The 23395-nt window shown below is 35.9% G+C and overlaps 2 protein-coding genes across 2 annotated transcripts; both read left to right on the top strand.

Annotated features, from left to right (window-relative positions):
• Positions 1 to 9: 9 nt before the first annotated feature.
• On the top strand, positions 10 to 14327 carry LOC110475945 (kinesin-like protein KIF15-A). The gene is made up of 13 exons (XM_077782003.1): positions 10 to 169; positions 2980 to 3113; positions 4243 to 4319; positions 5459 to 5496; positions 6188 to 6291; positions 6972 to 7181; positions 7280 to 7405; positions 8755 to 8877; positions 9592 to 9715; positions 11402 to 11493; positions 12315 to 12524; positions 13595 to 13772; positions 14185 to 14327. Exons 1-13 carry the CDS (start codon positions 10 to 12, stop codon positions 14325 to 14327), a joined length of 1719 nt encoding a protein of 572 aa, XP_077638129.1.
• A 2839-nt stretch (positions 14328 to 17166) lies between these two features.
• LOC144246039 (kinesin-like protein KIF15) lies at positions 17167 to 21918 on the top strand. The gene is made up of 6 exons (XM_077781969.1): positions 17167 to 17256; positions 18124 to 18231; positions 19006 to 19111; positions 19628 to 19793; positions 20675 to 20825; positions 21829 to 21918. The coding sequence occupies exons 1-6, from the start codon at positions 17167 to 17169 to the stop codon at positions 21916 to 21918; spliced, it is 711 nt and encodes a 236-aa protein (XP_077638095.1).
• Positions 21919 to 23395: the final 1477 nt, after the last annotated feature.

The raw sequence follows: 23395 nt of genomic DNA, 5'->3' as shown, positions 1-23395 counted from the left end.
TGGCGGCCAATGGCCGCGCAGCCGCGCGCCGGGCGACATGGCGGCGCGCGCCGGGCTCGGGCGCGGGGCGGGGCCGCGCCGCTGAGCGCCAAATTCGAAGGCGCCGCCATTTTGGAGCGGCGGGCGGGAGCTGCCGGGGTCCCAGCGGCCATGGCTCCCGGCGTGAGAGGTGAGGGAGCGGCTGGGAAGGGGCCTAGGGATGTGCCCTCGGTCCAGGGAGGAGGCGGGGGCACCGGGGGACGGCTCTGCCCGGGAGAGCCGCGCTGTCCCGTACCCTGGCGGGGCATCACCATGGGGCCCGGCGCAGCCGTGCGGAGGGGCTCGGTGCCCCTCGGTGCTCCGGGGCGTTCAGAGCGCTGCCCCGGTGGTGTCGGGGTACCTGGGAGCCGGCCCTTTCCTAGAACTACAGAATAAGCTGAGTCCGAAGGGACCCACAGGGATCATCGAGTCCAGCTCCTGGCCGTGCACAGCACCACCCCCGACAATCACACCGTGCGCCCGAGAGCATTGTCCAAACACTTCTGGAGCTCTGTCAGGCTCGGTGCTGTGACCACTTCCTTGCGGTGCCTGTTCCAGTGCCCAGCCACCCTCTGAGTGAAGAGAGTTTTTCTAATATCCGGCCCAAACCTCCGTTTACACAATTTTAGGCTAGTCCCAGGGCTGTGCAAGTACCTATCGGTCTGACTTCAGTTTTTAACTGCACTCCTTTCCTTGAAAACTTGTGCAATTGAAGAATAAATTACTTAATTAGAAGTGAAAATATTTCTCAGATGTTGAGTAAGTCAAAGCAGCACGTAAAAAGCTCATGCAGCAGCAGGATATTTGGGTAGTATGAATGTCAAAGAGAAGGTTAAAGGTGATCCTCCTAAAAAAAAACCTGTGTGCTTTTAAGGATTTTGTAAATACTTTATTATTGGAATATTTTGAGGCATTGTCTTTCATTGTTATTTTTCTTATTTTCTAAATACAATTTTGTTAGTTTTGTTAGTTAATGTTTTGGCTATATTATGTACTTTGATGTCAGATTAAGTAAAAAATAAGTCACTTTATCTACCTATGGGGTAATATGTGCTGTCACCTTGAAATCTGAAGCTGTGCAAAATGAGCCTCACTCACACAATCGGTGAGGTTGGAAAAGACCTCTGAGATCATGGAATCCAACCTATGACTGACCAACACCTTGTCAACCAGGCCATGGCACTGAGTGCCATTCCAAACACCTCCAGGCATGGCGACTCCAGTACCTCCCTGGGCAGCCCATTCCAATATCTAATAAGCCTTTCAGTGAAGACATTCCTCCTGATGTCCTGTCTGAACCTCCTCTGGCAAAGCTTGAGGCTGTGTCCTTTTGTCCTATCACGTGGGAGAAGAGCGTGACCCCAGCCTCCTTCCAGGCAGTTGTAGAGTGGTCTCCCAGAGCCTCCTTTTTGCCAAATTCACAAATGGCACATTGGTAATGTTCACATTAAAGGACTGGAGCTTTCTCTTCCTCTGTAAAAAACTGAAATCTTTCTGCCAAAGGAAGGTAATTACCAAATATTTTAATGCAGTTCTGTTCATGCATAAAACAGGTATTTATAAGGCTCTCCATTTATTTCCCTCTGTCCTGCTTACAGTATTTTCTATTTAAGTGAGGAGTTTGGAGCAGTAATTTTATTGTAATTTTTGTGTGTCTCTCTTTTCTTTTATAGGAGATCTGCGTGACTCTTCAATATCTTCATTGAACTCATCTAGGTAAAACAATATTGGCCATTCCCATATATTTTTAATCACATTGCACAGAAAGTGCAAATAAAGCCTAGCATAACTTTGTGAGATAATTTAAAGATTTTTATTTCAATCTTTACTTGCCTAAGATTGCTGTCTTTCTCTCCCAGTATCCTTACAGGCTTTAAAAATAACGTACTCATAATAAAACTGTTACACTGACACGTTGGGTTCCTCTTGTAATGCTGTCATGCAATAAATTTTCATTTCTCAACTAATTCTGCAGCTGAGCTCTAGAGTTTATATGAAGAAATATCCCACTAGGAACTTCGGTCCTGTGAGGAAGCCTAAACTAAAACAAAAGCCAAAAAGCCCTCCTCCAAGTGTAAACTGTGCCATAACTCAGAATAATGTTATACAAAGAAAGCACATTTGGCAAATTAATTTGGTGTGTCTTAAATCCAGTATAACATCCCTTTCTCAGCTGCTGCTTATGTTTGGAACCCTTTCCTCTGTCACTACCCAACTGCACATTTCGTTCATGAAGACCCTTCCCCACTTTTAAAACTTTTCTTCTCTCTTGTTACCAAAAGTAATAATAGCAGTTGCAACACCCTCCTGCTAAAACTTTTGGAACATAATGAAGTAAAGTAAATCCAAGTTTGCTACCACTTTATGTAAGAATTTAATTCTTTAATATTTTATGGGTGTATTGGTATTTACGGCAGAACTCTTCAGAGCCTTAATGTAAAGTCATGCACAGTTACTTATTAAAGCTGATAAATGTGATGAAATTGGTTAGGGATATTTTAGATGCAGAACTTGCTATGCTTTATTTGATTCATTGATCACGAATTTATTCTTTTTCCCTGTCTTGTAAGCACCAAAGAAAAATGCTAACAACTTTTTAGCTGGACCATAGCATTATCTTATCCATTGATTCATTAAAGATTCCAGGAGTAAGAAGGGCATCTCAAGTTCACTGTGCAATGTGTTCTTTTAGAGGCAAAGCAAACTGCCACAGCAATAAATTGCATGTAACTGCATGTTCGTTGTTCTTTAAATCTGCCACATTTCTACTTCTATTGTTTTTGTCTACAAGTAGAATGATTTTCGGACGGACCTTTGTAAGGCTTCATATGCTTCATCTGATTGTTTCAATTTGATTTTATCAGACATCTGATCTATTTGGAAGTAATCTAATGCATAAACATTTATTTAGTGTTGAAGGTGATGCTATCAAAGTTTTTGTAAGGGTGCGTCCCCCTTCAGACAGAACTGTATTAACTGATGGAGATCATGGCCTATGTTTATCGGTCCTTTCATCAAATACCATCCGCCTGCACTCAAAGCCTGAGCCAAAGATCTTCACTTTTGATTATGTTGCAAATATGGAAACAACACAGGTAATAATTTCCAGAATCTCATAATTACTGCTGTTTTCACCCAAGTTTTGGCAACTACTATGCTAAGCCTTTCTAAAGATGTAGTGCATTAGGTCTAATTTTTTGCAGTGGTCAGATTGGAAACACGTTGTTATAGTATACAATGCTGCATTAAATTCTGCTCTCTAACAGTTTTGATGTGATTTTTTTAGCTGTTTTTTTCTTTACTTAGAGTTTGAATTAAAATTGGAGGTTTTGTTTGTAAACATTATGGTAACACCACAGAGAGAAAAGAAATCTGCCTATAGAGACAAATGTATAAAAATAACTGGTAGTCAGTAGCTGATATTAAGATGTGATATCACAAAATATGCTGAATTGGAAGGGACTCACAAGGATCATCAAATTCAACTCCTGGCCCTGCACATTTGTATTTAAGGAACTTCAGAGTTTATATTCTGTTTGCAGTATCTCCTTCTACTACTTTTGCCTTTTAAAAGTAGTATTTAAATGGATGCATTGATCACCTGGGACAAGTAATACTGGAAAGAAAATCCCACAATTTAATTTCTAGGATGATTGACATTCTGAACATTATTTTAATTCTTCTAGGACTCCCAATCCCATTTAAATTCTGTTAAAAAAACAAACAAAACAAAACCTCCCAAAAACTTCACCTGCTCTAGGCTCTTCTTTCAGAACTAAGAGAAAAATGTGAAGATAGATGAGACTAAATTGTGCAGGTCTATTGAATGTGCCATTCCACAGTGGCAAATGTTGAAAGCTAGATTTTATAAGTGTCACAGGCACCTGGCCTACTGATAGTAAAAACTGCATAGCATAATCAAGACCACTGGATCAAAATTGTTATCATTATTATTATTATGTATTTTGAAGCTGTTACTATGATGCTGAATTTTATTATTTCTCTTTGAGTTTATCAAGAAATACAATTTTTTCAGAGAGAGCGATTTATCTCACAAAGACTTGGCATGTATCATTTTGCTGTGAGAATTCCAGGGGTTATGGTACATGTCTAACGTTAAGGAATGCATCTATTACATACTATAAAGTTATGGCATAGGAAACACTGATATAACAGATACTTAAACAGGTAGTGCCAAGTGCTTTCTCTTTTCCTTGTCCCCAGGAGTCTGTGTTCTCAAGTGTGGCTAAAAACATTGTTGAGTCTTGTATGAATGGCTACAATGGAACCATCTTTGCATAGTAAGTGATTTCATAGCAATTACAGTCATTTCATAGCAATGGTGACATTTAAGGAGATTGTGCTAATAAGCAGTCGGGGTTTTAAGTGCCAGAGCCTGCCTGATGTTACAGTAAACTTTAAAAGTGCTTCCTTGCTGCAGCACAGCATAAGGAATGTTCTTGCAGTATTGGATGGTACTCCTTGCCCCTCTTCTGGAGGAATCTGTATGTAGGTGTTATGCTTTTAACACTTAAGGCTAATAATGCAGATGTGAGCTCATTTAAATCTTACTATTATTTACTTCAAAAGTGGGAGTTTCATTGTATTGTTAAAGAGAAAGCTAGTGGTTTTCAGTATGTCCTTGGTATAATGGAATGAAAATGGTTTTAACTTGACATTTGGTCAGCTCAACTTTTCAGTGACTCTTGGCTGCCTGTGGGAAAACTCATGAATGATAATTTTAATTTTTATAATATTTGTAAGGTAGAAATACAGCCATTAGTAGTAATATGAATATCATTATATTAACACAGTATTTTTTCATTTTGAAAACTGAGGAAGCACTTTGGTCAGAAAATGCAGACTTAAACGGCTAACCTAATCAAAACCTTACCTTTAGTTTTTTTAGTGTAGCACAGCTTTTGCAAAATTATGAAGTCCACTTTATTACAATATACAAATGTGGAAAAATGAAATGAAATTGCCCTGAAGTTTCTCTAGCATGATTAATAAGTACATTAGGGAAAAAAAACTCTAAAAGAAAAAAATACTTTTAAGTCAAATACACCCTTATATCCCAATATATCCTGAGTGACATAAAACTCTAAAGATTGACCCAAAAATTAGTTTTATATATATATTTGAAAGCCTTCATTTTAATGCTAACTTCCCTTTCCAACAGAAATGAGGAAGGAAATGGTGGGTGGTAAGGGAGACAAAATGGGATTTATCTAATGAGATTTCTTGGTAAAATTTGCTGTTCTATTTTTATACCTTTTTTAGCTGAATGATTTCTCAGCTTGCTTCTCTATCCTTGTCTTCAGTTTAGAAAAATTTTTTTGTTTACTTGTTTTAAGCTTTGACTTCTCCTTAAAAGATGAAGATTAGTGCAAAATTAAGAATAAAGTTTAATCTCACTCTTTTTTTGCTTTTTTGTTAGTGGCCAGACTGGGTCAGGTAAAACCTTTACTATGATGGGTAAGTCCATGAAAGATTAATTTTTCAGTGGTTTCTTTTTTTTTTTTTTCGTCTTGAGATGTATTCCTCATGTCAACCACTACTCTTGAGTACTACTAATTAAATATTTTTTTAATTAAAAAATCTCTTTAGGACCATCTGATTCTGATAATTTCACTCACAGTCTGAGAGGTGTAATTCCACGGAGCTTTGAATACTTATTTTTTCTAATTGAGCGGGAAAAGGAAAAGGTACATTTATTTTGTAATTCCTATTGCAGTAAAGTAACGTCTCACAGTAAAGATTAGCTAAGGTTGATAAACTGCGTGTGCAGCCATTAGGTTACCAAGATTATTGCCATCTTGCCTCAAATTTATTAATGAGAAATGCTTGCATCTAGTACTCTACCAAATTATAGTACAGTTTCTTTAGACACAAGTGTGCTTATATTTTGAGTTTAAAAATGCATCTAGGTTTTTAGATGTTGGTTGTCACCTGGGCATCAGGAATGTATAGTATGCAGAATATATATGCAAACTAAAAGCTTTATATACACGTGAAAAGAGACTTGCTGCCATACAATGACAGACTTAATAAAACAAATCTGTTTATAGTGTAAATTATTGTGTTTTTCAGGCTGGCAGTGGAAAGAGCTTTCTCTGCAAATGCTCATTTATTGAAATCTACAATGAACAGATATTTGACTTGCTAGATTCTGCTTCAGCTGGACTCTTTCTCAGAGAACACATCAAGAAGGGAGTCTTTGTTGATGGTGCAGTTGAACAGGTGTTGTCATCTGCTGCAGAAGCATACCAGGTATTTTTGGCACTTTTTAATGCTGGACTATTCATCCTAAATTTTACATGGTAAATATTCCTCTTGGATTAAAGCACATTTTTTTGCTTATTTTTTGTCTGTGATGCTTTCTACACCAATCTCCTTACTTCAAAACCCAGTGTAAAAAAAGTTGGTTCAGTGATTCCTGACTACCCCATACCTGTAAGAAATCAAAAAGGTTTTAGAATTTGGAATACCTGAATGGCAATTACAGTAATCTTTCCCCAATGCTTCCCCTACACGTCTCTGAAATAGCCGCAGAAAACTACATTACCTTCTAAGTGGGCTCCATGTGTTCCAGAGTTGGCAGGTTTATTTCTCCATGAATGATACACATACACATAGTACTTGTGTGACTTTAATTTTTTTTTAATTATTATTGTGTGTACTGCTAACATACCACAATATAGGGTATTCTATGCTTTCAAACAGCAGCAGCACTTTTGGAGACAAGAAATGAGTATTATAATAAGGTCTGCTACTAAGCTTGACTGTGGCTATATCTTCTTTGCTTTTAAAATACTTACATTGGGAAACTCTAAAAAAAGTCCTTGACCTTGAGATTTTTTAAAAGCTGTTGCATGGAATTGTGTCTATGGCTGTTTCTGTCACCTGTATGTAGAGTACAGCTGAAGTTATGATGTCCCTTTCATGCTTAGGTATTAACTACAGGTTGGAGAAACCGTCGTGTAGCATCGACCTCCATGAACAGAGAATCCTCCAGGTCACATGCAGTTTTCACTATCACAGTGGAATCCATGGAGAAAAACAATGAGGTTGTTAACATTCGGTCTTCCCTGCTCAACCTGGTTGACTTGGCAGGATCTGAGAGACAGAAAGATACTCATACAGAAGGACTGAGGTTAAAGGTTAGCTCTGTAGTATTTATGGCATCTTTCTCCTTTCAGATACAGTGCCCTGTTCCTTCTACCAAATCCATTCACTCTTGTTCCCTCCTCTTTTTTAGGAAGCAGGCAACATCAATCGATCACTAAGCTGCCTGGGCCAAGTAATCACAGCACTTGTTGATGTGGGCAATGGCAAACAGAGACACATTTGTTACCGGGATTCCAAGCTCACTTTTCTGCTACGGGTAATATATATCCTCTGGATTTTATCTGCTACCTGGGATGTAGAAAAATAGATTTCACTGGGCTTTTTAACTATTAAAAGCTGAATTCCAGTGCATTAAAATTGTTTCAATATTGGGCAAGTGGAAAAAAGATCAAAAATTATCTTTTTAGCCTAAACAGATTTCTGATCCATCTATTGCTGTTTACTGAAGACAAATCTATTTATTCTCATATGCTACTACTACATACATATTTGGAAGTTTTAATGAAAAAAAGCACATTTTCATCCTTGTAATTTGGGAAGTAATGTGTATCAAAGATTTATTTATTTAGAGATGTGTTGATATATTTGCTGTGATTTCCAAAATTACTTTATGTGTGCTTAGGGTTAGTCTGGTGTTAAATATCAGTTAAATTTAGTCTCCTACCTGAGAGCTTATAGGCGCTTTTCAAAATGAACACAAATAAAAGACATAAGCAGTCAAAGATTTGTTGGATGTCAGCACTAACCAAAATTCTGTGAAGAGTATATGAATGGCTGTAGTATATTTTTGTATAATAATACAGTATTTGTATACATACAGTATCTGTATTACGACACAGTATTGTGATCACAGCAAAATTTCTCCATGTTCCATCCCAGTTCTGTGTATATTGATGAAACTGAGGAATTATGTTCTTCCAATGCAACCCAAAATATATAAAAATTGGAAGAGAATTATAACTTTGTGATCTGTTACTTTAAGTGATTATTTTTTTGATGTGTTTGTACTGCAAAGAAGTCTACAAACATGAGCTTCACTACTACAGAGTGAGAATGCTATTAAGGCTTGTGGACTATTCTGTAGTACCAGACTTTTAGTCCTTATTTATGAATGCTGCCTTCTCTTGAGATTTGAGAGCTACTTGTTTAACAGCATAGGAATGCTGTACATGTAAAAGGGAGATGTTCCTTTTATATCCTTGGTCAAGAAACTGCTGGTTTGTAATTTTGTTTTATAGTTGCAACTAGAAGGAAGATAGGTTGGGACAACAAACAGATGATGTTAAAAGTAGTGTTACCACTAATCTGCTAATTACCAAAATTATTTTTGCAGTTGTTTAGAATTGTTTCCTCTCCCTGCTGTTAAGGTGAAGAAAATATCTCAGTATAGGCTGGGTTTTGAAGCCCTAAATAATGTCTTCATTTGCAGTTGCATCATTTATACCCACATTTGAAATAAAATTTGACAAACTTACCTTCTGTGTGGATATTATATGAAATGATTTCTGCAATTTGTTCAAAATGATACACAGTATCTTTTGGGTGATGGCTTCTTATTGTCATCAAAAACATGCAAATAAAACTAACTTCCATGTTTTTAAATAGGATTCTCTTGGTGGTAATGCAAAAACGTGTATAATCGCAAATGTTCACCCAGGATCCAAGTGTTTTGGTGAAACACTGTCCACTCTTAATTTTGCTCAGAGAGCAAAGTTGATTAAAAACAAGGTAAGAAAATTACTTTGTCTTTATTGTAGCAACAGACACTTGTCATTTAACTTACATATCTGCAAGCAAGGTAGCTTCACTGAAGTGCTGCTGTGCTTTCACTAATTTAAGTTGATGTAGCTTATTTGAAAACATTAATTTGCTTTGTGTTTTTTTTTTTTAAAGACAAATTGTTTTTGAAAAGTGCTTGTTAGCTCTTGGTTAGGAATAAAGGATAACAGCTGGACACCAAGTAATGGCTGCTAACAGCATGTATTCATTGCTTGTTCTCAGAGCACTTCATTAGAAAAGTAAACAGTAAATCTATACTAAAAATGCAAATTGACAAAATAAAAGTTCTGATTCAATGTTGTTTCTGTTCATTTGTTCTATATTAATTCTAGTGTCCAAAATGTAATTTTTCATTAATGGGTGATTAAAAGCATGCAGGCATTTAGCTGAAGCTCTGTCTCTAATGTATACTGCTTTGTTGGTGAAAAAGATCCAGACAAAATTCTGCAAAAGCATTACATTTTTTTAGCATCTAATTCCATCTGAAAGTCAAATTGCTGATTTTTCAGTGAATGGAATTTTGCTTTTTTGAAGAATTCTTCCTTTTCTAAGATGGAAGGAGTTCTCAGTAATTTTACTGGTTTACATTCTTTGAGTTTTCTCTTACCATGTCATTACGATTTTTATTTATACCTTTTCCTAATTTTCTCCTATTTATAAAAGGCTGTAGTAAATGAAGATACACAAGGAAATGTGAGCCAGCTGCAAGCTGAGGTCAAGAAGTTGAAAGAGCAACTTGCTCAACTTACTTCAGTGCCATCTGTGTGCAAAATTTCTGTATCACAAGGTAAGAGTTGGAAGTGAGGGAGAATGTGCTACTTCTGTAACCCAGAAGGTTGGTGTCTTTCATTAAGTTTCTGAACAATTAATATTTTTGTAGGGACTGATGTACAGGGGTCACATACTGCTTATAGACCCTATTTCCTGTACTTGTATCTGCTACTTTGCAGAAATTGTAATGTGGTTTTATATTCTTCCTCAGAAGTTTGGGTACTGGACTATGGTTTTATTATATGATAGCTAGATATTCTTCCACTTCTTAAGATATATGCTGTCTAATCATTTAAATCAAAATCCTTAACCAAAACTTTGCATGTGATTCCTTGTACATTTAAGTCAGGGAAGGCACAGTTGCATTCTTTTTAAGCTTGGGGCTGGATTTTCTTCCCACGTTTCCTTTTTTGCCCCTTCCAGAAGAACCTAAGAGGGATGCTTACTTTCAAGAGACATTTGATTTCAAGAAAAGGTGGAAATAGAGTTTTTAGGTAATCTTCCATAAGCTTCTCACTAGGCCATTTTATCTGCAATACAAATCTCAGCAGAGCTTCCCAGTATGTTTCTCACTGAAATGCACTGCTTGATTATGTTTGATTGCAAGTTCATAAACTTTATTTTGTAACTCTTACTGTTTTTGTGAGTCAACTCTTTTCTGACCTTGCCAAGAAATAGAAGATACAGCAGGAGAAGTTATGACAGAAGTTAGAAAGCCTTGTCTAATAGAAAGCATCTGGGCTTGAGTTTTCCTAAGGAACAAGTACTTCTATGTTAGCATACATGTTCAACCAGTAAAAACAAGTCAGAGATGAGGTAGGACACAGAATCATAGTTCATAAATATATGAATATTGACAGAGGGCGCAATATTTAGACCCGTGATAGAGTTCTGAGGGAAAACAAATGATGATGGTTAAACACTGAGGAGGAGTTTTGAGAAGAATAATATATCAGAGTTGTGTTTGTTCTGTGCAGTTAAATTATATTTGTAATCTCAATCACAGAAAAACAAAATCTGCTTTCTGTGTGCTTCAGAAATATGATGGCACTTTAAAATATATTAAATCATGATAATGTAGCTATCATGCACCTAGATACTATGGTGGTTAATATTCCATAAATAAGTAGACTTGTCTATATTAGAATATCCAGACACAGTATTTTGAATTAATTTCTAAGTGGATTATTGAACTGTCTTAATCCCTTGTGTGGACACTTTCCTTCCAGATTAAGCCACTAATTGTCCACATAATTCAAGCTTATTTTCCTAAACTTCCTTCTCATAAACCAGTCAGTCCACTTCTAATATGTACAAACTGTACTAATAATGCTAATAATGGCTTAGTGTTATCAAATTAATTTCAGAGGGATTTTGCATTTTATAGATACGCTTAGTTGAACATACTTATTCTTTTACTTTAATAAAAGTCCATTGCAAGGCTGTTTAATGCTTGAACAACTTTGTTAATTATACAATTATGTAAATTAGCTCTGTTCTTTATCAGCACTTGCAGGTGACTCGGAATGACTGTCTAAACAGTGTGCTCTGGGTATGGCATGTGATCTTTGTGGAAGAATTACACTGTTTAAAAAATTTATTTGAATTTAACTTTACACAATTGTCATGTTAGTAATGTAGAAAAACCTCGCTAAGTGGTATTTTAATAAATATGGCATTTGTTTCTTTGACTTCCCTACAGATACTGTTGAAAAAGGGAAGAACAACATAAATTACATGAACAACTTTCTTGAAGCAATGTTGTTCTGGGAGAAGTCGGAAGGTGAAAAGAAGGTAAGAAAACACTGATATTTCTAAGTTCATTCAGTGCACTTTCTGGTGAGAGACCAGTGAGCATATTGAAGCTGACTCTCTAAACGACTTTCCTTGATTTTGAATAAAAATATTCTGTCAAAAGATAACAAGGTTTGGTAACAAGGGAACTTAGTCAAATGACATTTAGGTAACATCCACAGTGCTTAAGGACAATGGTTTAGTAGTGGACATGTCAGTGGTAGATTAATTGTTGGATCTGCTGACTGTAAAAGTATTTTCCAACTGAAATAATTCTATGTTTGTATTCTGTCTTTCAAATTTGGACAAGCCATAGGATAGCTTTGATAGTATATTTAATTTTGAGGGGTGGGGGGTTTGTTGGGTTTTGTACCTTAAATTTAAAAATTGAACAGAACAAGCTTCTGTTTTCCTGAATTTTAAGTGTTTTAATCAACTGTGTTTTTTGAAGCAAACGTCCTAGTCATTCTCATTTTATTGTTCTTTGGTCATAGTGTAGTACTGAAACAGCCAAAATGGATTTTTCTTTTTATAATGAAAATTAACTGAAATAGGCTCTCTAGTGATGTGCATCTGAGGTGCTTATTAGAACACTTACTCTACTAGATCATATTGAAGTTTTTAAGTACAATTTTTGCAGCATGTTGTGTAATTTTGGTTCTTGATATGAGCTGTTGCCCTCTACAAATCTGCTAAAAATGACAGCCTATGTATTCACAAAATTACTGTTAACTGAGATTTTGCATGATTTGTCTGTTTGTGCATATGTATGTAGGATGTCCACCTTAAAAATTCCCTAATCTGTATATATACTTTCTAAGAATTTATTAGAAAAAGTGGCACAGCTAGAAGAACTATGTGCCAAGAAAGAAAAATTCGTTCAGTCCAATAAAATGATAGTTAAGTTCCGGGAAGACCATATTGTTCGCTTGGAGAGGTTACATAAAGAAGCTGGTGGAATGCTATTGCCAAAAGAGCAAGATGATCTCCTCAGTGACTTGAAGAAGGAAGTGCAGATACTCAGAGAACAGGTAAAGTCTTTGGTTTAGCTTTTCTGGAACAATTTGTTTTTTTTGTGAAGTAGCTCAAGTGTTGTAGTCCTGTGATGGGTGAATACAGGCTTTTTAGGAAAGTCAAAAAAGGCAAAAAAGCAGAAGATGGGTGGTGGGTTGCCTTATAGAAGCATCTCAAACACATGGGGCTTCCCTATGGAAGAAACAATGGCTGCATTCAGAGCTTGACTTTGCATAAGAGGAGAGTTTAGTAAGAGTGATGTTGTGCTGGGAGTTTGCCACAGCCCACCTGATTTGGGTTAGGCAGAGGATCAAGTTTCTATTCAGCAAGACAAGGAAGTCTCAAAATCACAGATCCTCATTCATATGGCAGACTTCAAGCTCTGTGACATCAGTTGAAATGGAAAGACAGCAGGATGCCAATAATGCAGCAGGTTTTGAAAGATAATACACATGCCAGATAGACTTATAAAGGGTGATGTAGTCCTGGAGCTGTTTGAAGAACAGCTTTGGGTTATTCATGTGTGTGATAGGAGTGGTGTAATTTGTGAGGAAGTTCTGAAGAACAAAGAGACCCAAGAGAAAAAGCAAATTCTAAAAACAATTTCCTACAAGCACAAGTAGGGAAAAGGCATAAATGTCCTGGCAGAATAGCATAAATCTGTAGCTTGTAATTGAGCTTCAAAGGAAAGGGAGGAGGAGAAGAAATTAAGTTTAGGACAGTCCTTTATTGATTACAGAAACATTACTATGGCTTGCAAGGAAGTTGCCACTACTGTGACGTTAAGAAAGCCAAAGTTCAAAGTTAAAATGGAAAAGGGTAGTGAGAGCATCAAGAAAAGCTTCTTACTGCTTTATTATCAATAAAAGAGTAAACACATAAGATGTAAACTCAGTGTCCTGTGAGTAGATTCCAAGGCAGTAAGAAAATTAACCAAAGAAAAACTGAGTAGTTTTAACCACTGTGGGGAATGCCTCTTCATTTTCTAGTACAGTTTAATCCTTACTAAAGTAGTAGAGTAACAGCTAGATAGCTATAGCATTGTCTGGAAAATAAAAGCTGCTGAATAAAATATTGATTACTACAGATGGAACAACACCCACGAATTGCAAAATACGCCATGGAGAACCATAATCTCAGAGAGGAGAATAAAAAACTTCGTTCTTTACAATCAGTTAAAAAGGCCCAAGAAATTGATGCTCAGACCATTGCAGAGCTGGAAAAAGCTTTTTTGGAAGCTTCAGCCACAGAGAAAAGTACTGGAGGTAAAAATATGCTAATGTTTTCCAGATAAATGTGCTTATTGTGTTTCTGATATGTGCAGCACAGTGTTGAAAATGTCTGTCTTGATGTATTTTTGGCTTCCTCAAAGTGGTACCTGAAGACTGATAAAACAATTTTACTTAATTGTATTCATGCTGACCTTCCAGCAACAGGGAATTTTGATTTGCATCTTGCGAAACTCATGTATAATCTCATTTTGTGCTCCTTAGTTATCATGAAGACTGCAGTAATATTAATTATTACTGGTTTTCATGTGGACTGTTGCCAGTACCTATTTTTGTCAATCTCAATTGCTGCTGTGCTGTTCAAAAGCTGACAAATGCTTTCATTCTAGTAAAACTCTAGGTTTTTGAACTACTGTGTGATTTCAGAGGGTCTGTTTTTGTTCTTTAGGTCAGCGCTTACATTCCACCATGTCAGTGGAAGGCAACTCTCTGGCATCTGTTGAAAGGCTGAGAGCTCGTCTGCTGCAGACCCAAGCTGAACTGGCAACTTCAAAGCAAGAATACGAAGAATTTAAAGAGCTAACCAAGTGAGACAAAACAATATTGAAATATCTGTAATTAAATGGTTTTAAGTCATTATTTATATCGAGTTTTGAAAGAATCAGATCCTGATTATACCAACTAGACTTGTTCTTTGCATGTAAGAAAGGGCCAGCTTAAGAATAATGGCATGCACACACAGTGGTATGTTCCTGTTGAACTCACTAATTCCCAGACTAGGGAACAGCCATCATTCAATCTGAAGGTATGTCTGCACTGCTGTAGGTTTCTTTGTCTTTTCCAAAGCCACTCTTGATAGTAAGATGCGTAAAAATGCTTCACACCATGCAGGAGATGGACATACCTTTTAATTCTGGTAGTCACCTGCAGAGCAGATGATTTCAGTAATTGAAATATTACAGGTGAAGGCACTTGACAGGAAGTAGGAGTTGATGGGATAACGGAGAATGAGAGTGGTATTTGGTGTTTGGTTTTGTGCAACAGTAATTTTTCATATAATCACTTAAAGTCTGCAAGTTTGAGTCAACATAAATGTAGAATCCAAGCACCCGAGAAAACTCTGGCTGACCTGTTGGTTAATTTTTTATCTCAATTTCAAAGATTTTTAAGAAGGCAATAAAACTATTATCTTGAGACTTATGGGAACAAAGGTTTAATTCAAATCAGAGCCAGGACATAGTGTCAGTAGTACATTTATATCCATAAACATGAGGTAAGGCTCTACTTTGCCCTTATTAATGTAGTAAAGAATTTACTGTCATTGCTCTCCTAGAGGGCAGCACAAGATAATGGGATATGCCTCACTAATACCTTCAGTGTTCATATGCATGTGAATAATACATTACTTCACTTGATTAACCTCATTTCTGAAAAATTCAGGTCTTGTAACTGCAGCTAGACAAAAAATAGCATTTCCAGCAAATGTAATGCAAACCTGGAAGGCAAAAGGGACCAGATTTTTAAAAATTTTATTTTAAATGTACCTAACAATGCTACTTTCTTTTGATTTCAGTGAAATTAAAGTGTAATTCTAAAAGCATCAGGCACAATTTTGCCTCCCCAGTTTGATTTTTTTAAACTAGCTTTTAATATCTTTTTGCTCTTTTAGGTAATTGTACAAATTTTATTGTTAGATTTCTGTGTAGCAAATCCCGTGAACTTTATAAATAATAGTATTATGACCCACTGAGGTTATCAATTCAGCAGTCCATCAATTGTTCCATATTGTTAATTGCAGTAGTCTATTTATATTTTTATATATAGATACTTTATTTTTCTGCCCATTAAATAGATTTCTATTTTATGTATTCCGTGTTTTGTGAATGTCTTGCTTTCTTGTTAGTATGTATGCACTTTATTATCAATTACCAACATTATCTTGGTGGAGTGCAGGCAAATGGAAATATGGCTTTCAGCCTCTGGAGTCACTAAATTTCACTAAATTTAAACTTGTTTCCAGTTTCAGAGTAACTGAAGCTTTACATACAGGTAAATATATTCTGTAACTGAATAAAAGTAGTGTAAAATAGCAATTTCACAATAACAACATATGCTAATTTTTCTGCTGTCCAATTGCAGTTAGAACTTCTACTCTATTCCCTAAGTTTTGCTGCAGATTCCAAGACCGTGAGGGAAAATGACTGCATTAAACTGCCAAGAGATTAAATAGTATGTTTCCATTTGCGTATCGACTTTGACCCTTCCATTATGACAGTAATGGCAACTATCACAGTAACAGCATGTAGCTCTGAAAAATACCTACTGAAAATTGCTCTTAAATTTCTGCTCAACTGTTGGATTTCAGCTAAAGTACTCTTAGAGGGCAAAATAATCTTAACAGAGCAGCGCTTCCAAAAAAAAAAAAAAAAAAAGTAGTCTTTAAAGGATTTTCTTTAATCCTGGCACGCTCCAGTTTAGACTTCTCATATAACTGGATAACATTTTTAAAGCTTAAAACCATATTGGTATGGGTGATATCACTTTCTCATAAAAGGAACTGCAGAGCTCTCCGCTTATTTCTTACTATGTAATGGATTTTTTTCTGACATGTTTAGTTATCCATCTGCTTGCTTCATTATGCAGGCACAAATAAGCTGCTTAGTTTTTAAATTTTTTTATAAGTTATTTTTTACCTTTTTTATACAGCAGTAGTGCCTTTCTTCTCAATAGAATGCATTTCGGTGTTTGGGTAAAAGTTCAGCTGCAGTTTGCTCATTGGCAGTTCCTTACTGATAGGAAAGCATACTCATGGAGTTGTTTTGACAGTAGCAAAATACTTCCTAAACAGGAAAAAACAGATGGAACTGGAGTCAGAGCTTCAATCCCTTCAGAAAGCAAACCAGCATCTTGAAAACATTCTGGAAGCAACCAAAGCACACAAGCGCCGAGAAGTTTCTCAGCTACATAAGCTACGTAGAGAAAGCCTTAAGGTATGAGAATAAGTTTATTTAAGGCCACACATACTTACCCCTGAATTGTGCAAGAGTACAGACTGTCATTTGTGTGATCCCTTAGCCTAACTAGTTTTCTGGAATATTCTCCATATGTGATAAATCAAATAGACTACTTTTTGTTCTGGAGTATTGACTGAATGACTGCTGTCATCATCAGATGACAGATCTGAATAAGTAATAGTAGTTCAGAACTAGCCACTTTAAGCATTTTATTTAATTATTCTGTTTATAGAATTAAAAAAAAAATACAATACCAGGCAAAGTTTTAATTTAATTTTACAGTTAAAATAAAAACTGCTTTGTAATCTTTGTAACAGAACATAACCACTCCAACTAGAGCTTACCAGCTAAGGTCTCGCCTTGTGCCGCGAATAAGCCCAGATAATAATTTTGAAGATTTTCAGCATTCTGAAGAGATGATGGATGACATTCTAAAAGAGCCAGTTCCTCCAGAGATGAATGAACAAGCATGTGAAGCCATTGCTGAGGAGCTCAAAGGGGCACAGGTGAATGATCTGAATAAAAAGTGAAGTGTATGTGCAACTTTATAATAAAGCAGGCTTTGCCATTAAGTACCTCCCCCACACCATGGGAAACTGAAGCCCGTCATTAATATTTAGCATTAAACACTTCTCTATACATTATACTTGAAAGAGGATTTACAACAAAAATACTGAAAGTGATTTGAGGGTTGAATATCATAAGTAGTTTATTGCAGGATGTTTATACTTTGTTCTATTTAAACTTGATAACTTCTCTCTGAGGAATCCTCTTTATAAGTTGACAGCTACATTTGGAACAATACGCAAGCTTAATATATAATACTGCATTATTTGAAGAAACCAGCCAAATAATGCTTGTCTGCCATTATACATTTTCTTTTATTTTTTCTAGTGGGCAGGGAAAGTCTCTGGCACATAGAAGAGCACTACAAATTTATCTGAACTACTCTCTAGAAGCTGGAGCTAACTTCAGTACATGTAAAACCCTGGCACAACAGCCAAAACCTCTCTTTGATGCTTACCATAGTGCAGAGAGCCTGTAAGGAGTTTAACTAGTGTATGTTTTGAATAATTTCTTTTTAAAGCCTTATTTTTCCAAGATAAACATGTGTCTGAAAGCTAAGTGTTTATTGGATTCAGTCCTTGTATTCACTGATGGATTTTCTTGTGTTTTGGCAGTTAAGTTAGAAACAGGAAAAATCAGCTTCTTAAGATACCAGTTGATTTTTGAGTGTTCTGTTTTCTGTTGGTTCAGGTCATAAAAACAAGAATTTGTTGACTTTCTATATTTAATAAGCACAGACTGCCATATGGCATGTGAAAAAAAGTGCAAGCTGGGTGCTCTAATTTTGAGTGTTTGTTGTGTCACAGGAGCAACTGAGCACAATGCAGACAAAGCTGGATGAAGAGGAAAGCAAGAATATGAAACTCCAGCAGCATATTAATAAGCTGGAGCATCACTCTGCACAAATACAGGAGGTGAGAGAACAATGTAATATAGGGCTCATGTAACTATCATATAGTTATACTGCTGTGTTGCCTGGTGAGGTCTTGCAATGGTACTTGCATTTTGTCAAATTTACATAACATCATAACTCATGGCTGTGCAGGAAGACAAAGATTTAAAATGGAATAGTTTGGTTTGGTTTAAAGGTCATCTAATCCAAACCCCATGGAGTTGGAGTGAGCAGAGAAGGTTCATATAACATAACGCTGCAGTTTTAGTTTGGTTTTGTTGCTGGCAATCTTGTGAATCCAAGCATGCTTGAGCTTAAATATAAGCAAATAAACACTGTTGTGATTGGGTTTGGCCAACTTCATGATTTCTGGAAAACAGCTATAGTAACAAGGAAATTTTAAACTTCATAATGCTGAAAATCCTCGTCTCAATTGGAACTGCCTATCAAATATTTGCAGCTCTTGCTTAATTGCAAGTATTGGCTTATCATAGAAAAGGAAATAAGGCCTGTACTCTTTCCAGATCAGTCTCACTTCTGATATCTGTGATATCAGCTCCTAAGCTGTGGGTTCCTTTTAAATGAACTTTTTAGATAATGTCTTCAGTTATGTAAATTATTTTTTCCTTGGACTTTGAGGGATTTTGGAGTCACCAAATATCGAATTTAAAGAAAAATGTGTTTATAATCAGTTGATTAAATGATTTAATGCATCATTATATTATTGTTACAGTATGTGACTTACCAACTCCTATATTTCCCCTTCTATTTAAAAAAATTTACTTTTCTTTTCAAGCTTCTTTCATCTGAAAGGAATGACTGGAGTAAAGAGCGCCAGGAGCTCCTTGAACAGATAAAATCTCTTGAAAAGCAGCTTCAAGAAAGTCAAAACAAGGCTGATTGTAAGTCTTTGAAATACTAAAATTTCATTAAAAGTTTTGAGGTGCCTTAACTGTTTTAAATCAACAATAGCACGTGCTGAGTAACTCTTTGAGGTGTTAGACATACTGGTTTGATTTTTTTTTTTTTTTTTTTAATAAAGCAACTTTAATACTTGCATATCATCTTTGCCTAGTCTTGCACAGTATACAATATTCAAAATGTTTCTGTCTTTGAATGTGAAGGAGTTACAAGATACAGTATTTAAAATTAAAATATTAAATAAAAACTAAGGATTAAACCTCTATTGTCTATGGAAATTACAGTGATACTGTCTGGAATGCTTTTGATTCACCTTTAAAGTCAGTGTTTTGTTGACCTTTTCCATTCATGAAGCCGTTTTGTGTGTGACTTTTGAGATTAATTCCACTGAAAATATGCAGAGCTTTCTGATCCCAGCAGGTTCTGTAGCATTCTGTGTCCTATATCTAGCACAGTTTTCCAAATAACATGTAAATTATTTTTGGGTTTTTTGACAGTATTAACAAGTGAAGTCCATGACTTGCGCATTGTCCTGCAGTCTGCAGACAAGGAGCTGTCTGATATAAAATTGGAATATAGTGCCTTTAGGGAAAAGCAAGACAAAGAAATAAGTCAGCTTTCTGGTAGACATATGGATGTACAGTTCCAGCTGGACAGTGTCAGGTATGTTGGCCGTTTGGTACAATGCCTTGTCATCCCTTCTGGATGCTTCCAGTGATTTAGTCATCCTCTCCTGTGTGTGAACTTACACTTCACATGTTTTCTTGAAAGTTGTTGTTTTGTGTTTGTTCTTTGCTTGTTTGTTTTTTTGTTGGGGGAGGGTGTTTAATTGTTTGGGTTGTTTGATTGAGGTCTTTTTGCTCTGTTCTTTCATGCCTATTTCAGGCAACAGGGTGGAATTATCAGAAAGAAAACAAAATGTGCCTGCCTTAATTTTGCTTTCCTATAGCATTTTCTCATTAATTAGGATATATCTATAAACTTGCTGCTCTCCAAAAGTTAAGTGGACAGTTTGTTAGTCTGGTCACATGAAGCAGGTGACATAATGATGCTGCTCTAAAAATTACAAGCAGAAAGAAATCACAAAAAGTAACTGAAGTTTGAGTATCAAAGCCAGAAAAGCTCATTGTCTTGTCGGCATTATCATCAGGAGATGATAATCAATATGGTTTTTAATTACTAATGTGATGTAGTTATGTTGGGTTTTGTTGCTGTTTTGTTTAGTTTGTTTTGTTGTGCTTTGGTTTTATTTTTTGGGTTTGATTTTTGTTCCTGGAAAACTTCACTACATTTTCCATTATAGCAGGTCATCTCTTAGCTGAAGTAATCTTTTGAGTGAGGCATTGTAAGACCAGGAACCTCGAACTGAAATTAAATGCTGTGGTTGTATTGGTGCATTCTGTGTCAGCAGGAATAGTGTTTGAAGATTATTCTTTCCCTCTGCGCTGTGTATTATTTAAATATTTTGAAATACAGCTGATTGTAGTATTTTTATAAGGACACCAACCCTCACTAGATTATTTGGTCTGGGTTTTTTTATGAAGGCTAGAACATGAAAAGATTCTTGAAGAAAAGGCAAGCCTGCAGGATGACTACGACAATTTGCAGGAGGTAGCCAAGTTTGAGACGGACCAGCTGAAGCAACAACTTGACGACAGGAAGCAAGAAGCAGAAGCAATGAAAACTGAGCTTTGTGTAAGACAGTCAAGGATTTTAAAGGACTTGATTATAGAGAAACCAGATTGCTTAATTTCTGTTATTGTATTACTGATAACATTCCACAGTAGTAATAGGTTTCTTGGTGATTCCATTTGAAAGATGTACCTAAATTCTTTTTCCAAACTTAGTGCAAGATTTTTGCAACCACAGGCTATCAAAAAATATCCAGTAGCATCATGAATAGTAAGTTTTCAGGCTGAAGAAATTGCTCTGGAAATGTTGAGGGAGATGGGTTAATTACTAAAGGAATAAGATGCTTCTTTGGCAAAGAATCTTGACATCGAAATGCTGAGATAACCTTTTATCTCAGGGGTAGCCAGATCTGGCCTAATTATTCTATCTTCACAAAGCAGTTTCTTAAAAAAATTTCATAGTGGATGTGATCTTGTTAAAATGATCTATGGCTTGTGGTGGATCACTGTCCTGCAATTTAGTTGATGCTGTCCTTGAAAGCCTGTCAGACTGCAGTGACTGCAAAACAGCAGCAAGGTTGCTCAAGGGATATTGCAAATAATTTTGCCTGTGTTTCTGCAGGGTATGTGGTGCCTGCTCGGCAAGTTTGATATAAATTTTCCTAGTCAGTGTTTAAGAGAATGCTGACAGATTGAATATTATTGGTTTAAATTCCATATATTTCAGTATTTTGAACAAATACAGAATTTTAAAATGCCCCCAAATTAATCTACATTTTAAAATTCTAATTTTTCCCTTCACAGCCATGGATATTGAGGAATATCTTAGCTATATGAAACTACTATTAATGGCAGGTGAAGAGATTCAATTACTTAATATAAATAAGAGTTTACTTTTAAATGAAATCAGGACAAACTAAAGATCTTCTCGTTTCCAATTAAGGTATTTTGGAGTGGTTGGTTTTTTTCAGTCATCTTAAGGATTTGTTTTGATTTTTTTGTTTTAGATTGCTCTAGAGACCTTATATTGTATCTTCTTATAACAAACATATATTTTGACATTCTAGAACCTTTTGCATCTTCTGAAAACAGAAAAAGAACATAATGAAAAACTAACATTACAATTACAAGAAGACAAAGAAAACAATTCAAAGTAAGTTTTAATTAGCAGTGGGGTATATTTTCATCTGACCTCATTGGTGCTATATATTGTATTCAGATGGGAATCCCATTTGTAAAGGTGTTTTTCTCCAGATGTGTTTATTTCATCCAAATCAGAACAGCAATTCATTTTATAGAATAGTTTTTCATGTCAAAAATAAAATTCTGCCAGTGATAGCAGTGTAAGCCTGGTAACTAAAGTATTAGTCTTTTGTATAACACTGAGAATGTGATAACTGAAGAACTCTTAAAAAATTAAGTGCAAATAAAATAAACTTCTATCACTTTTTTCTTGTTAAAGTTCTCTTACATTTCTAGTGAGTAATATAATCAAAACATGTTTTTATTCACCAGGGAGCACTTGAAAGTACTTGAAAAAGGACAGGTGGAGAAACCATTTTCAGAAATGGTGACACAGTGTGAGCAGCAGGTACAACAGATTTGAATATGTGAATTGTGTGTACGTGGCTTTTCTTGGGCATTAATAACAATTTTGTTGGTGTACTGACTGTTAGGTTGATTTCCAGCAAAATAAATGTAGAGTGCTCCAAGCTACATATTGTTTTGTTAAGCTACTGGTTATTTTTAGGTAAGGTTAACAACTTACTTCCTTTTTTTTTTTTTTTTTTTTTTTTTTTCATGACTTGGTGCTTTATAAAACACACCAAAAGTAGTGAAGACATTCCTTCACAAATATTATTTCCTCTAGGAAGCAAAATTGAGGACATTGGAACAGGAGCTGGCTGCTGCTGAAGAGACTATTGCTTCTTTGAAGAAGACAAATGATACAGATAAGGTTTAGGCTTATTTCTGTTACTGATATTCTTGTGGGTAACTATGTTCTATAGTAGAGATAAAAGACCAGAGCCTTCCTTTGCTGTTTAGTAATTTGGTGCTTTTAGGTAATCCTGGCTATATAAATAGGTAAGATAAATCCTACTTTTTCCTAGTATGGAGTTTGTAGGGAGGTAGGAAATTTGTATGCATACAGAGCAAAGACAAGTTAGCTGAAGGTTAAACAAAAAAAAAAAAAAAAAAAAAAAAAAAAAATTAAGGTAAAACTATCAACTGGACAAAATATTCAATACCTAATCAATGTATAATTCCCCAGATGATGAATAGAGCCTTCCAGTCAGGGCTCTGTAATGGGCAGATGGAAAAGGTAGGAATGTGACTTTGTGTCACATTTATCAATAAAATCAAAGCACTTCTTTATGTAAATGCTGTTGCAGTAAATAGCCCGAGTTCCCCTAGTGCAAGCATATTCACTGTCTATAAAACAGGCATAAGAAATTACACGGTGTGTTTACTACCTGGCATGATGCAATAGTATGTATTGCTTTTTCCATCATAAACCCAAAAATCTGATATCAGATCAGAATCACCTGGTATTGTCAGTGCAGTGGTGTTTCTTGAATGTCCCTTTTTCCATTACAAATATACCCTTAAATTATAGTAGTTCTGTTCCCCTAT

The sequence above is a fragment of the Lonchura striata genome, chromosome 1, assembly GCF_046129695.1.
Source record: "Lonchura striata isolate bLonStr1 chromosome 1, bLonStr1.mat, whole genome shotgun sequence".
NCBI lineage: Eukaryota > Metazoa > Chordata > Aves > Passeriformes > Estrildidae > Lonchura > Lonchura striata.
The sequence above is the reverse complement of the archived record's forward strand: the minus strand, read 5'-3'. Positions and strand labels throughout refer to the sequence as shown.